The following is a 16392-nucleotide window of genomic DNA, read 5'->3' on the forward strand; positions in this document are numbered from 1 at the left end:
TAAACTATTACAACCATGCATTCAAGCTATTAAAAAGTAAAACCTAAAGCTCTGAAGTCTGACAAGTCCCCTGTTAATTTAGTGAAAATAACTGCAACTCATGGAAGACATTTCTGAGGCTATTTTTTTTTAGAATCTCACTTTTGCTAGCTTTTAGTAGCAACTACCTCAGGGTCAGTTTGACAGTCTAAGAGTATTAAGATAAAAAATCCTAAGGATGCAGAAAAACATTAAAAATGCATTACAGAAACTTCCTAATGTCACTCTGGAAGCTTTAAAAGGAAGATGCATGAAGTGCTATTTTGTAAGCGACTTTTCACAGTAACAGAGACCTGGAAAATAGAAAGAAGAAAAAGCCTGAAGAGCTTCTTTACACAAATCTATTTGACATTTCAGAAATCTGACGCAATATTCACTTTGATAAATAAAAAGCGCGTGTAGGTCCTTGCTATTGACACCAATAGAAGATTTTACCTGTCCATTTGGGGAAGAAGGAATCTTTGTACTTACCATGGGCTTGTGCAAAAGATGAGAATAAAAAAAGGGTTGAAAAAAAGATCACAAGAGTCATAATCATGCTAGAAGCCATCAAATTGGATGTTAACAGCATGTAAAAGCTCCAGGTTTTAATGTATATCAAAGCATCCCTGTTAGGAATATGGGTACATGCTGTAGATCTAAACCTTCATTGTAATTACAGGTACTAATGTTAGTTTTTTGCATTTTCTTCACATACGCATAGGCTGCAGTTGTTTCATGAGGAACTTGCTTGTGTAAAGGCAAGCAAAACCAAAAGTTCCACAATTGCACAGCGTAATTCATGATGTAAGTGAAATCAGCTTATGCCAAAGATTAGATACTGGACAGTAAAGTATATCTGGAATAAATAATGTTTACTAGCTTATATACCTAGATACAGAAAGCCTGATACAGAGATTCTTGTGTTATTTAGAAATATTATCCCTAAAAATATCCTGCAATATGATCAGATTAGCTGCCACATTAAGTTTCCAAAACAGCTATCAATTTTAGTCACTAAGAAAATAAAACACAGAAAAACAAAATGAAACCCAACAATTTTTCTCCACCCTCACCACAGAAAAAAGCTCCACTGTACAAGTGACTACAAATTTCATATTAGAGTAAGAAATTATATGCTTTTAGGTCTGCACACTTAAGCCATTGGTTCACCTGAAATTATAAAGCTGATACTCAATGTTAGTTGTTTCGAACATTCAAAAAGCCAAGCCAATGACCTCAACTGTTTTCCCGAAGACATCAACACATGATACCTTTAGATGAATGTATTTAGGTAACATGACAAAATCATGGCTTCACGGTTTTAGCAGTAGCCTTTCCAAGCACCAAATGAGACTCTGGAAAATGCTGTTGGCGAAAAAAATTGTGAATAGACACAGCCTTTGCCAGTTCCTAAAGTAAGTCTGGGAAAACAGTGTGTTGTTCTCTTCTGTTATTCTAATGAAAGGATGCACAATCTGTGACCTTCCAGAAACACTTCTTTTGACCTGCAGCTTTACACTTGCCTGCCCTTTTTCTCAAGTACTCCTCACATCCAAGGGGAACCAGACTGCTATGAAGAAACATGAACATACCATAGAGAATATATGTGACAAGTCTATCGATGGTCATATAGCTCTAACTTCTCTGTCTGCTTGAAAAATAGCCATCTCAGCCAGAAGCACAGACAAAACACTGTAGCATTGAATTTGTTTGTATTATGGGGATCGACAGGCTGGATAGCAACACCACTGAAGAGGACATGGGGGTCCTGACACACAAGAGGCTAAACATGGATCAGCAGTGTCCCCGAGCAGTGACAAAGGCTAACAGCATACTAGGCCATATTGACAAGGGCATAGCCAGTACATCATGGGAACCGATTCTTATCTGGCACTTGTTAGACTGCATCTGTCCTATTCTGCACTTGCTATCTTACTCCTTCCTCAGTACAAGATACTCATGAGTAGATTCAGTGGAGAGGTACCAAGACAGTTAAGGGGCAGGAGCTTATGCCTTAAGATAACAGAGAACTGGTTCTTTACTGAAATGCATGGTGGAAGAAGAGACATTGATCATAACACAAAGCACAAGGTCACATTTGAATATGAAGGGAAAATAATTGCTACAAGGCTAGTTAAGAATTAGAACAGGTTATTCAGAGAGACTGTGGACTCTCCATCTCCAAACCCGTCCCCAGTGAGTTTCAACACCCAACTGACAAAACCCTAAGCAACCTGCTTTGAATTCAGTGTTGATCCTGTTTTGAGCAGGCAGTTGGACAAGAGGCCTCCCAGGGTCCCTTCCAACCTGAAAGATAGATTACAATTCAGTGAGATGTGTGAAAAGCGTGGGCAGTGGGATGCATATTACTGTTCTTATGGCAGCCATTTTGAGTTTGAAAAATTGAAATACTTTGTACCTGCCAAAATTACTGCACTTCTTAAAAATGTAAATGCTGTCCTTTGAATCCAAATGCCTTTACATTAAGTGTCAGTACATTAATTTATCACAAAACCTAGTCTTCAACAGAATGTTACTTTTATTTTACAATTAGAAATCTATCACTTTAACCTTGAAAATACTGAAAACAAGTTGTTTTTCAATTGAAAGTAGAATCTGATTTGCATCTTAAGGTTTTTATTAAACATGAACGTTGATGAAAGCAACTAATCTTCAAGAAATTAAAAGTATCCAACATAACAGGTTGGGAACAACCGTGCACTATTTTCAGTTTGTGTAGTTTCAGAGTTGATACTTCAGGGGCACCTCAATCTAATATTTGTTCAGGAGCATTTCTGAAGGAGCCTGATTATCTGCAATTTCTGTTGCAACAGAAAGGCTTTGTAAGGCTTCTCAAAGCATTTAGAAAAACTTGTAGACAACATGCGCTCCAATGCAGTTAGATACCAGCGGCTAATGCCAGCTTAAGGCTCTAAAATAGAGGTTTCTTAAAATGAAAAGTTTTGTACTGCTCGCATAACTTTACAGTCTAGCAAGTGAGGCTCTGCACTTCTAATAGAAAAAGCAGTATCTTTTTTCAAGATGGGAACATAAGAAGTGTCCTACTGGCTCAGGGCGATGGTCCATCAGCCTAATATTCTGTCTCCAACAGTGACAACAGGACTCCCATGTTGTTTTATTTTTAAGGGAAAGCATGTGAATATGACCAATTTTTGCAATCCATTCCCTTCATATTCCCAAGCCCCCACTCACTTGTCCAGAAACTGTTGTAGCAGATATGAGAGTGCATCTCTTCCTAGCTGTTTCAGCATCCATTTATAGACCAGTTGTCCATGACTGATTTTTTTTTTTTTAATTTGCTGTCTACCTCCACAGCTTCCTGTGGCAGTAAGTTCCAGAAATTCCTTTATTTGTTTTAAACTAATCTCCCACTTGTTTCAGAAATAGCCCCTGAATTCTAGTAATGCAAGAACAAATTCTAGTAATGCAGGAACAAGTGGTGAAAAGCAGTTCTGCAGTCATGATTCTGAAACTTACATCATAACACCTCCCTGAGCCTTCTCTCTAAAATAGACGTCCCAAGCCGCCTTAGCCTCTCACGAACAGGCAGTGCTCAAGACCACTGATCATTTTAGTTGCCCTTTAACTTCTTTACAGACCTTCTTTAAACTCTCTACATCCATCTTGAGGTATAGAGACCAGCCCTGCACCAAGGTTTCATAGTGGCAATATAAAACCCTTTATTTTGTTTTTAACATACTTCCTGTTGATGCCAACATTGTCTTGTCTGTTTTGGCTACTGCAGCACACTAAGCCAATGATGTCAGAGGACTCTCAGCGACAACTCGAAAGTATCTTTCCTGATTTGTAACTACCAATTCTGTTTTTGCCATCTTGAGGCATGGCTTAGATTTTGCAATTCATGAGTTACCTTATTCACATTGAAGTTCGTCTGTCAACTTTTTAAGAGAGACTTGAGATTCTTGCCATCAGCGTTTTATTTGAACATGGAAAAAGAGCTTGAAGTAGGAAGTAAAGCATTATGCCACGATCTTGTCATTCGAGTAGTCAAGCATATCAAGACAATGGGAAATCTGACTAAGGACTTGGGGGGCGGGGGGGCATGGACTCAACCCAACCCCCCCCCCCCCCCCCCAGTTCTATTCTATCCTTATCATTCCACCTGAAGGAAAAAGAACAGCCCTTTTTCTTGCAGCCATGTTGAGCAGAGTATGGACTGTCATGACAGACTCCAGGGTCTGTCACTTCTGTTCTCTTTTGTACAAAGAACTAACATTGGTTAAAGGCTTTCAGTTTTGGGTCTGGCCCTCCTTCATGTGAAGGGAACTAGACCTCTGTCACCTCAAGTGACATTCAAATGAACCTTGGCTATTTCTTACTGCTTCAGTTTTGCAAGAATCTCAAATCTGATCACATCTGTAAAAAAAACAGGTCTGGTAAACCCACGTGTTTTGCTTTTAATTCTCAAATCCAGGTCACATTGTCTAGCTGACTGCAGCTTCAACCCAGTTTTCCCTACAGCACATTCATGTGGTCTTTTGGATATTTCAAAGGGTTAATAACATTATGTGACCAAAATATATTTCATCATTACCCCTTCAAAAGCCAGCTGAATCAAGAACAGAATCTTAATGTTTGCGTTTATATACCTTCTTGTGCCTAAAGAAGTCAGCATTTTAAAGACAAACTGTATGTCCTACTAGTCAACATATGAAAAGACTTTAATTGTACATACTTGTAACAGGTAACAGTGTACTTTCACAAATTCAGAAGAGCTGAAAAAAGGCTAACAATCAGATCCTTGAACCTCAGAATAAACTTTCTTACCTGATGCTGACTGCCTCATCAAGCCAGGCATGAAGGAGAGACAGTAAAGAGAAATTTAGAAGTTTTAGTACAATTCAAAAGTTCTTCCATGTTAAATCATAGAATCATAGAATAGTTTGAAGGGTGCTAGTCAGTTGCAAGCAAGTTATATTTCTAAGCCCCTTTGTTTTTTAAATAGAGAACACAGGTCAAATTTTCAAGTGGGACTTCATGAAAGAGTTCTACTTAAGCTCTGGGAGACATTTTTATCTTGTAACCCGTGAGGATTTTTAAAGCTAGGAATTCAGTGGTGGAAAGAAGTCAAACTAAAATGTTACTTTCTGCTCCCTTTAAAAGGCCTCAGTAACTAATTCTTGAAAGTTACTCAATTCTGAAGTAGTAAAGAAGAATTTTAACAAAGCTCGCCAATAAATATTCAATCTACTCACAGTAGGATAAGCAAGCAAGCAAGCAAGCAGTACACAAGTGAGATAAAAATATGACAAAAATATGACCACTGACTTGGGTGAATGAAATTGGTTTTGGCAGAAGGCAGTATGTTAAATTTTTATTTAAAGAGTAACGATACTGAATTCTCAGTGCTTTTACTTATAGCAAGAGGAATCTAAAAATCAGAGTTCCCTCTTTATTTGTCTCCACCTTAGTAACAGTAGGAAGTCTTAGTAAGATTTCCTGCTTAAAAACCAAACATGATTCAAAAGAAAACTAGAATGTTGCTGAAAGTATGATCTAACCACGTTTAGCTGAAGAGAAACAAGTCATAAGCATTTTCAAATATCTGTCCTATAATTCAGAAAAATATTGTCAACTTGGCAACATGAAAAGAGAGATTTAGAAGTCAAAATCTAATTACAAGCCAATTAAAAAATATCAGTTATGATCTATTAAATTATAATCACATTTAACATGAACAAAAGCAATTTAACTGGAGTTCTTAAAACTTCCTGAGACTAACAGTTCACAGCATCTAACGGGATCCCTTATCATACTAAACACAGTTGACTGCTACTTACTGCTGACCCTCTCCCATTGTGACGAGATCACTGCAGTTTAAGGCATGCACTAGTACACTATCACTTCTTTAAACAAAGCTCCCAGTAACTTCTTTTGGAAAAATGCTTATCTCAGAAAATGAAGTAGTCGCAGCATCTCAGGCTGAATTAATGGAAAATACGTTGTCATTTGGGAGACAAACATCAGTCCAGATAAATACTATGTCCAGTAGGTACTACAATGCACAAGCATTTCTGCACATGCACACAAAAAGAATGAACAACGTTAAGGTTGCAGACCTTTTCATGCTACTTTTTCACTTCCATGAACACAAGCCACTCCTTAGATATCTTAAGCTCTCTGAAGCCCATTTTTAAATATATGTTTGTAGTTCCACAGTGAGCCACATTCATACTGAAACCATCGCAACATGAACACTGCACAAATGGAGACCTCATGAGCTAAACGAATAGTTGCAGAAACTAATATTAGCAATCTATCATCTAAAACAATTCTTAGCAAGTTTAATGGCTGTACAGCTACAGTGCAAATGGGGTTTCTAAAGTTCCCCAACAGAATCAGCTTCCTTCTATGAAAGGGACTGCTAGGCATGCGTTGTGACAGAACTGTATCAGAGCATTTTAATGAAAGCCATTGCTTATCGGTCTTTGAAAAGTCTGAGATTTTAAAAAAGCTTAAGTATGGTTTAATATATCTTGCAATAAAGAAAAAGTTTAATGCAAAACCAAACCAACTTTAAAGACATTTTTCATTTTCCTCAAGCATGAGACAGTTTTTACCCAAACATGTGGTCATACACAAAAGACTGAGGATAGTCTTTTGAGACCTTCCTGACAACTTGTATAGCTCTCAAGATTACGTATAAAATAAGACTATGTGTAAAAACAACACATATTGCATATAATACAACATTCTGTGTTTAGAAACAGTGACACATTCTCTAACAAATTTAAAAAAGAGATGTTAAGTTAGAAATGTGTTATCATTGTAACTGTACTAGGACAAAGCTCAAAGTTGTGGCTTTTATTTCAGTGTTAGTGAATTTCCTGTTTCACTTCAGTTAATGTTAAGGGTTTTTCTAAAGCCATAGCTATAAATGCAGCCATAATTAGGATTATTAACTTGTAAATTACAGCCATGAGCTGTTATTTAACAGCCATGCCAGACAAGGGTCATTCTTGGAAATTAGTGATGATTCAAGAAGCCCAAAGCAACCAGACCAAACATGCTGAATCCAGGAACTCCCATTTACTCTGCTTGCTCCTGTTACCTGATCACTGTTAGTCCCTCCTGAGGAAGAAGCCCTAATACCATGGACTCACTGTTTGAAAGATAACAGCTGAGAGGGACTGTATGGGCTTCTCTTCCCTGAAATCCATATGAAAAGCTGCAGAGATGGCCACTCCCACATCTCTTACCAAAGCCATTTTAGATTCTCCAATGCCATATCTACCTCCAGAGATTTAAGAACTGAATTAGAATACATTCTGTAGACCTCAAAAGATATGCAAGGAATATGATAAAAAAAAAAAAAAAGAGAGGGTGGGTGGGTGGAAAAAAATCACAATGAACCATCTTTTCTTTTCACTGTGAGGCAGACTTGAGAGAGATCTGCAACAATCAGATATCCTTAGTAGAGAAATTCAGGAAATAGGTTACATCTTCATTTATTGCTTTCACACAGTTATTTTTTTTTTCTCTCTTTTTAATTTAAAATACTAAGATTAAAACTCTTGCAGAACAACTCTGAGTCTTCTCAGATTTCCTAAAGATATTCTGCTTCAGCTTAAGATCTAATTTTGAAATTGATACAACAGACAATTATATTCTCAAATAGGAAGTGTTACTATGCTGTTCTTTTTACTGCTCCTTTCCTCGAGATTTAATTTTGTGTCAAAATTCAAAAAATCCCAGCAAATCTGCTAGATTTTGTTGAAATCACGTTGCTCAACACATTCTAATGGGTTGTTGAAGAGTCAGGGACATAAGGAGGAAAGTAAATAAATCTAAAAATGCATTAAAAAAACTCTGGAAAACTATTTCAGGGAAGTTTCACTACAACACTAGCATGGACAAAAATACTTTTTCCCCTTGTAGTTCACCTAAACTACAAATATTAAAGTTAGCCTGAAGTGTTCGGGGTGGGGGGTTGACATAAATTTGTGGTTTAACAGATTGGAATCACCATTACACAGCTTTATGGTTTGTCTTTGCTTTTGCCTTCCCCCCACCCCCAAAAGTGATGTTTGTAAGGCAATACTCAAGATTCTAATCAGAGTCTAATTTAACAAATTAGACTAGGTTAAGCAAAATCAAGTAAACTGAAATTACTGTTTAAAAAAATCCAGTGCATTAGGTACTATGACTTAAGAAAGCAGGAAATGTCTTGATCATGCTTACAAATAACATGCAGTGAGAGCATTTCAAATCTGTTTGCAAAATTGCTTCCTTTACTTAGTAGTTCATAAATCACTATTAAACATTTCATTTATCATGGAGGCTTTTTTTTTTTTAAGACATAGTTTTGTCTTTGATATCCTTTAAATGTGGAAATTCATTTCCTCATCTAAAAATTTTCACCCAGCAGAGGTTTCAGTGAGATAAACAAAATGCTGATTTTTAGGGAGTCTAGCAGTGACCTTTGAAATGAAGTTGTTAGCCAGTCCCTGTAGGATCCCTGCAGGAAGAGCCAAGCTGCACTCCAGCATATTCAAGACTGTCTGGGATCTACCTTAACACATTTGGCCATTTATTTAGGACTGAGTTTAGCATGACTAAAACGGGAAACCTGCACAACCAACAATGAACCCTGATAAGAGTTAACGATTCTAGAATAGTGCAAGTTTAGGGGCTTCTATAATACAGTATTTCTAAAGAATATAAAATAGTTACCTAAAGAAAATTAACTCTGCTTTGTATGGATGAGTTCAGAGCTGTATTTGCTTCCTGCTAGCATTACCTCATCTGCCCCCCAAACAATTTTATAATGCTCATACAAAGATAAAAATTAGTTGACAAAAATTCTTAGAGGACTTGGTGGAGTATTTGGCTCCTTATTTTGAAGTGCAATAAAATGAATCTTGGAGAAGAGTTCATTTGATTTGTTAGGGGTTTTAGGACAAGCAGAAAGAAGCAGATAGAGAAAATTAATTTTATATTACTTTCAGTATGGCAGAAGGTTCAAAGAAGGCTGATTTGCAGCATAACTTAATGGTAGGAAGACTGCATCTGTCCATATCCAGTTATCTCCAGGGTCTCATATGTGTCTGAACTTCTTGATCCGCACTATCTCAAAACAGTACAAGTGTTTCTGGAGTTCATAAATTGAATTCAATCTAATATAGTTGCAGTATGATCTATCCACTTGTTACAGCAATTGCAGCAAAACACCTTGAAACTCGCAACAACAGAAGCTCATCAGAAGTCAGACCAAGTATTAAACTCCAGGCTTGATAAGCCTATTGGGGGCCCAAACCAGAACAACAGCGAATGACAATATCATATACCTGAACAGACCTAGGCTGCTTTTTTTGGTTGTACCAATATGGCTGCTATTCTTAAAAGATAAAAACCCAAAGAGTCTCTGGACTGAGATTTTTTTTTTTTTTTTGTCATCTATAGCAGGATTAAAAGCAACAGTCATGAAGTACTACAACATTAGATGAATCTGCCCCACTCATTGTTAACTCTTCGGAATCCAAGCTCATGTATATGATTAACTACTAAATTCTCCTGTTTAAGGAAAGAATTACCTTTGTTTTTGAAACTTGTACTTTTAAAAAGGATGACGCAGAATAACACGCTGGTATACAACCTGAAATATTTATCTCAAAAGAACTTTGCTGACCATATCACTAGACAGAGTTCAAAGCATTGCAGTGTGTCATAAGTGAAAAGCGAAAGAGCAGCAAGAAATTTCCAAGACTGAGTCATTTCAGGCTTCTGGGTTTTTTTAATAGCACTTAAATATTTGGCCTCTGTTTTAAAATGCCAGCTTCTGTAAGTCATATTCAGTCTCACAGTAATATAAAGTGATTTACAAAATCCCTATAGATGTTAGGAAGTTTAAATAAAATCTATGAAATAGTTTTAATGCATCAAAAGAAAGCTCATCTCCAGTTGTCCTGCTATTTATTTCATATTGTTCTGAATGTACTCTTACATTTCCTGACTTAAGCTTTTATAAAAAGTGGTTTTTAACATTATCAGTTAAAGAGCACTTGAGCCAAAAGGAAATACGATGTTAAATGTATGTTGTATATCAGCTTTACCATAGACAAGTCTGCTGTATTGTAAACGTGACAAAGATTAAAACTAGCAACAAGTGTTCAGACCAGAAGGTTTCCAGTGAATCAGAACAGGAAACCAATAAAGCGATCAATGGGAGGTCATGACTTTTTGATCACTGCACTATATGGTTAAAGAATCTGGTTTTGATCTAGTGCCGTGTAATCAAATTAAACTTTGAAGTTCTGTATCAAATATGCAATTGAAATAGCAACAGCGCTAAGGAAGTACCCAACTTTTAAACTGTTTTCAAAATAAATCGGTCTTTGGTAACTATAAGTCAGATTTTATCTATTGAGGGAATTTTTCTAAGATCTAACAAATCTGTTGTAGTGAGATTGTATGCAATTCCAAAAAAAAGTTCTAAGCTGACTTAGCCCTGGGAAGTTTCTATAAATAGCTAGTTGGTAGGTGGAAGGAAAGTTCCCAGAAACTCTTCCTACAAGAAGTTCTAATGAAGGTGTTTATTTGGAGTGAGGACACGGCAACAAAAATATCTTAAAACAGCAGCATGATCACACTAAATGTACTGCAGTTATTACATCCAAGGAACTACCTAAATCTCAATGCTCCTTCTCCCTAGAGCATGCATCTATAAATACAAAAGTTACTGAAACCTCAAGCATTAACTAGAATGTACTGGCTGATACAGAGACTGAAAACGTACCCATTATGGGCAACAGTTACAGGAAATTATCATTTTGCACTTTTACTCTGCCCTTTTAAAGCAGGAGTTAAACTCAGCATTTTTAAATGGACTAAGTAACATTTATTTTTGCCTCTGATTGCAGAAATTACTTCCATCTGTGCTGGCTGCCATTCTGAGAGTGATAAAAGAATTTTAGGAGGGGTTTCCACCACATTTCCACTGTTTGCCCCACTTATATTCAGATAAATTTACAGAGATATATTACAAGCTAATACATAGCATTCCCTTCCTGAGCTTGTTACTCACATAGATGGCAGCTGTGTATGGTTGCTAACACAACATTTTTTGCAAGGAACAACTACTCAGATAAATTCAAACCAGTAGAACCTCAATCCCTCCACTTTTCAATCCCCAAAACTTGATTTATAGACAGAAACATAGCTCTAATTAGTACAGCAGACAGGTCACGCAGCTTCCAACACTCAAGAGCAGAGCATTATTGCCATGATAATGAAATAACTTTATCTAGAATCAGTTTACTTGCTTTGGCAATCCAGACAAACTAAACAGGGACTTAGTATAGTTAAGTATAGCTAGCTACGTTCATCTCTAATGCTGCAATCAAGAACTAGTATATTGCTCAGCAAGACAGATCTGGAGTTTTGACGCAGTAGGATACAGTCAGAAAAAAAAAAAGGAAAATGTTTGTAAAGAGAACAATCACCAATCTTCGTTTATTTTATCACTGAATCCAACCTGTCAGTAGTGGCAGTGAAACAGTTAAGATTCATACCTAAAACTGTTGCTCTCAAAGCGAACAAAGTCATACCTATTCCGTTTGAGGACAGACTGCATCACTGTCCTGGTCATACTGTTTACATCTAGAGGTTTCCTTCACTCATGAGAGATGGAAGATATTTTGTTGATGGTGGTGTTGCTGGGGGGGAAGGGAGAGGAATCAACCTTATCTGATGCAAAGATGAAGATGGAGTTCATGGCCAAAGATTTGTGGAATGGAGTACCATCATTATGGAATCAATCCTACCTTTTTGGGCAAGTGTAACATGTCTGTGCTAATTACACTATGAACACCCATTCAAAATTAATTGAATTAAACAACTGATGTTCATAAAACATACAGGGATTCCATTGTGCAATAATGCTTGTGCCTGTTGATTGCTTAGTTAAGCCAGACGGTGTCTAAAGCTAGTGGTTTTATTAAGGGCAGAGTAACTAAACTGGAGAAAGTTACTGGAGAATTAAGATTCCCAATCTGTTCAGTCTTACACTTCTGTAACAATCTTGGTATTATCAAGCCAGTATAACATCCGTGACTCTCAAGGACAAGCTGAACTAAAGGAATAAAGCAATTCACTTTTCTGAAGCATACAATATATATTTAACTATCCTGTGTAGACAAAGCTGCTACATTAGATTGGGTGTTTGCAAACCACATGACCTCACAAACGCTATCTTATCACATCACAGGTTCCTCAGACTGACCACAACCACTTAAATCAGACTCTGCCAGCACAGAGGCTCTGTAACTTTGACACGTACTAGTAAAGCAACTACATTTTTAGCTGTCCAGCAGCCTTGCAAGAACTTTGCCTGTGGGGAGGGAAAAATCTGATGGTCTCTTGTCCAACTGTGCTTGCAAGATACGGTAAAAGAAAAGCACATGATTTATTGTGCTATAAACTTCCACCACAAGTTGAAATGCTTACTTTGTAAATCTGAGGGCTAACATATTTCCTTCCAAGGACAACATTTCTTATCAAGTAAGAAAACATTTATAGAGAGCCACATATTTTGAAAGCATTTGTCTAGTAAAACAAACTATTAGAAGGTGTTAATGTGATTCTAGTCAGCATTGAGAAACAAGTGCTTTGCAAGAGTTAATACAGTACTTTTAACAAACATTACAGTTTTAGTGAGAACTATGAAGTGAGAACAATGTAAAAACTGACTGAAATAAATCGCACACAGATTAGCTGATTTTATGAAAGCAAGCAAGTAAAATGACAATTGCTAAGAGACAAATACACATCTGCCTGTACTACATGGAAAGCAAACAGTACACTCCTTCCAGAAGAAAGGGGGAGGGGAAAAGTAAGTTGGCAACAGGCTGAGTGGAAGAGCATTCTATCTAATTATAAATTTTACAGGAAGAGTACTAGGCCTTTTTGGACTTGCTGTTCTCTCCTTAGTTCTGATGAAATAAATGTTACCTATTTCTGTTTCCAAGATATCTAAATGCTGATAAATCTGATCTTCTCTCATTCTCATTTGCTCATATGATCTGATCCACTGCTAGCCATCACCCTATAAATATGTCTTCAGAGGAGAACTTCAAAAAAATTCTTGTAGGTTGAACTTTAACTAGAATTCACTTTCCCCAATTAATCCTCCTTTCTCCATCATGCAAAGCTATGTACAACTCATTCATAGCTTTAAAAGTTACTTAAAGATGTGCCCACACTGCAGTCATGACTGCAGCACAGCATAGACACATCCAAACCAAGTAGCTGGACACCAGCAGTCCAAGTACAGCAAGATGAAGCTCAGTTATTTACCCTGCTTCTGCATGCAGTCTAGTGGTGCTTCAGATAAAAGAACATTTGATTTGGTAAGCATTGAATTTGGCTCACAGGAAGCCTAGTAACAAAATTAACAGAGGAGAGGAATAATGCTTCCTGCTGGTATCCCACCATCAAGCCCAGAGGCTATTATTGTGAGAGAAACAGGAGCTAGGAATACTGCTAGAAGCGGCCAGCCCATCTTGTGCTACTCCAGTGGGCCACAAGCAGCAGCATCATTTTGTGCTCATCTATGGGGTTGTTTAGCCTGGAGAAAAGGAGGCTCAGGGGAGACCTTATCGCTTCCTACAACTACCTGAAAGGAGGTTGTAGTGAGGTGGGTGTCGGTCTCTTCTCCCAAGTAACAAGCGATAGGACAAGAGGAAACAGCCTCAAGTTGCACCAGGGGAGGTTTAGATTGGATATTAGGAAAAATTTCTTCCCCAAAAGGGTTGTCAAGCACTGGAACAGGCTGCCCAGGGAAGTGGTTGAGTCACCATCCCTGAAGGTATTTAAAAAACGTGTAGATGTGGTGCTTAGGGACATGGTTTAGCGGTGGACTTGGCAGTGTTACGTTTGTGGTTGGACTCGATGATCTTAAAGGTCTTTTCCAACCTTAACAATTCTATGATTCTATGGCCGATGCAGGAGTCATCATTTAGCTGCTTGTAAAGATATTCCCTCATCTCCTCAGAGGACAACCTGGGCTAAACTGTGCTGGAGACCAGAACCATTCACTGTACCATACTGATTTAACATTATTAGCTAATAATAAAAAACCAAGGAGGATATAATTTGGCAGCTTTTAAATGCAGCTTACCTACCATACAAGTTTATGGTATTCAAAAACAAAGGAACTGTTAACGTGGTTTAAACTTTCCTCCTGTGTACTATAGTGCACTGAATTTTATTTAGGTGTTGTATTGTGTGGCCTGTATAGGTGGAGTTTTTTAATCCTTCACAGTGATGGCTGCAGTTTACTTTCCCTTCACCATTTTAGTTTCAGCAGTGAAAGCCTAGAAAGCTAACCCAAGTTGCAAAATGTATCCTTAATTCAACCATATTACCAATTACTCCTTTGGTCATAACTTATGCATTATTGATCCTCAAAGTAATTACTTTGAGTGTCTTGAATTTTATTTACACAAGCAAAATCTTTTAAAAGCATAGTATTTAATCTCCAACTTTTATATCTCTTTTCATTAAGCCAATCTTAAAATGTTAGCTCACCAGGAGCAAGATCAGACCATGCGATAACACCTATATCAGAATCTTACTGACTGCATTAGGTTCTTAAAACATAATATCAGATCCATTCCTAGATAAGCTATATGTATGTGGGAATGGAAGAGTAGTAAGCTAGTGGTCACTACTTCTTTGAATAGCCATCAAGTTTTCAGATACTGGAAATGGGAAATACTTTAAAAAAATCCCCCCTTTTCTGCATTGTCAATATGCAAGAATTTAAATCGCCAGGCTCTCACTTAAAGTAAATATTATAGCCTCTTAAAAGCCTCAAAAATTCTTTTGGTGCAATAATAATGCTCCAGTCATATGTCATCTTGTTCTTTTCCATCAGCCATGCTGAAATATTGTTAACATGGGCAGTTTGTAGAGGGTTTTCTAACTGTTGGAACAGTGTGCCACACTAACATCAGGATTTTGTTTTTCATTCAAATACCAAAACCACATGCATAAGATTTGCACATTAGCAAACAATCTCATCCTTGCTTCCTCTCAAAATATTTCAAGTAATTATTTGTTAAGAGTATATCTCATTACAGAGGAACAACTATGAGAAAACTAGCTCTGTATTCTGTCTCTGACATTGGTTAATAGCAGAAGCCTGGGAGAAAATGTAACAATAGGCAAATACGTAGTGGTACTTTCCCAGAATGTTCTTCTCAAACTCCAGCAAGTAGCCCATTTTTCAATTATACATGTAACATCTGTGCATCTCCAGGGATTCCCCCCACCTCCATGAACTTAGGCAGTTATTTTTTCCAATCTGTATTAACATGGATTTTAGTATGTGCAATGATTTTGGATCTAAAGGAATTTAATCTTTTACATTTGCAAAAATCATATCCTCTAGTGTTTTTTTTTTTCCAACACAACTCCACAGTTTCATTTGAAGATCCTAATTCTTACACTGGAAGAGAAGTGAACAAAGGCTCCCTACCCATCTTCATCCCACTTACAGTCTGAATATTTTATACACACACACACACCCCCTTCAAAATTCCTTGGATGAAAACAACCCCAACCATTTCAATTTACTAATGTTATCTAGACACCAAAAGTAGGTGAGTAGGAGTTAGCTGATCCTCCTCCTTAGGGTCACAAATTGCACTGGCTGCTGAAGGTGACTAGACAACAGCTAGAACAGTATGAGAAGCAAAAGCAAGGGCACAAAGAAACAAGTTAGTGTATTTCAAAACTTGCTATTTTGCTTCAGTTATCTTCCCTGGTAACGCTGTGTTTATTATGCTTTTAGCATTAGTTCAGTCAAGTTCTAATTCAGTCAGTTTTTTGTATCCCCTGGGAATGGCAAGAGAGATAGGAAAGAAACATCCCAGCATCTTTTGAAAGCTCTAACTCAAATTTAAGACAAAAATTGCAGATAAATTCCCAGAAACCACCTTCTCTCCTCCACAAGTCTCCTTGACTCTACAGAGGTCTGAAACCTTTTATCTGGATTTTTTTTTAACCTAAGAATATAGATCAAGAGCAAAAGGTGCCAGGATTATAAAGAATATTTTGTATGTCAAAAATACCAAATAATTTGTCAAAAAGAAAAAAACAAAGGAAAAGTATCACTAAGCTCTGAGTATTCTTCAGCTGCTTCTGAGCTAAAAACAACTACTGGATCCCTCAAGTATAGGAAAACATTGTTAAAAATGGATTTTAAAGAGCTATCTTCAACATCCACATTCCTGCTTTCTACGGAAAAAATGCATGCTAAGTGAAGGAAGTACTAAGTTTCTGTATATTGCTGCTCCCCTTCATAAAGCTGTCCCCCAATGCAGATGG

The 16392-nt window shown here is 37.2% G+C and overlaps 1 protein-coding gene across 8 annotated transcripts in view; it reads right to left on the minus strand.

Annotated features, from left to right (window-relative positions):
- EVI5 (ecotropic viral integration site 5) overlaps positions 1-16392 on the minus strand; it is a 90852-nt gene that overhangs the window by 4986 nt on the left and 69474 nt on the right. Inside the window, exon 20 of one of the 8 annotated variants that reach the window (XM_076337735.1) lies at positions 4767-4840. The exons of the other annotated variants lie outside the window; for them this stretch is intronic. Coding sequence (XP_076193850.1) covers positions 4790-4840 — 51 coding nt within the window. The 3' untranslated portion in view covers positions 4767-4789. Of the gene's footprint in view, positions 1-4766; positions 4841-16392 lie in introns of those variants that run through there. 8 annotated transcript variants of the gene reach the window in all.

This window comes from Aptenodytes patagonicus, chromosome 5 (genome assembly GCF_965638725.1).
Source record: "Aptenodytes patagonicus chromosome 5, bAptPat1.pri.cur, whole genome shotgun sequence".
Classification (NCBI taxonomy): domain Eukaryota; kingdom Metazoa; phylum Chordata; class Aves; order Sphenisciformes; family Spheniscidae; genus Aptenodytes; species Aptenodytes patagonicus.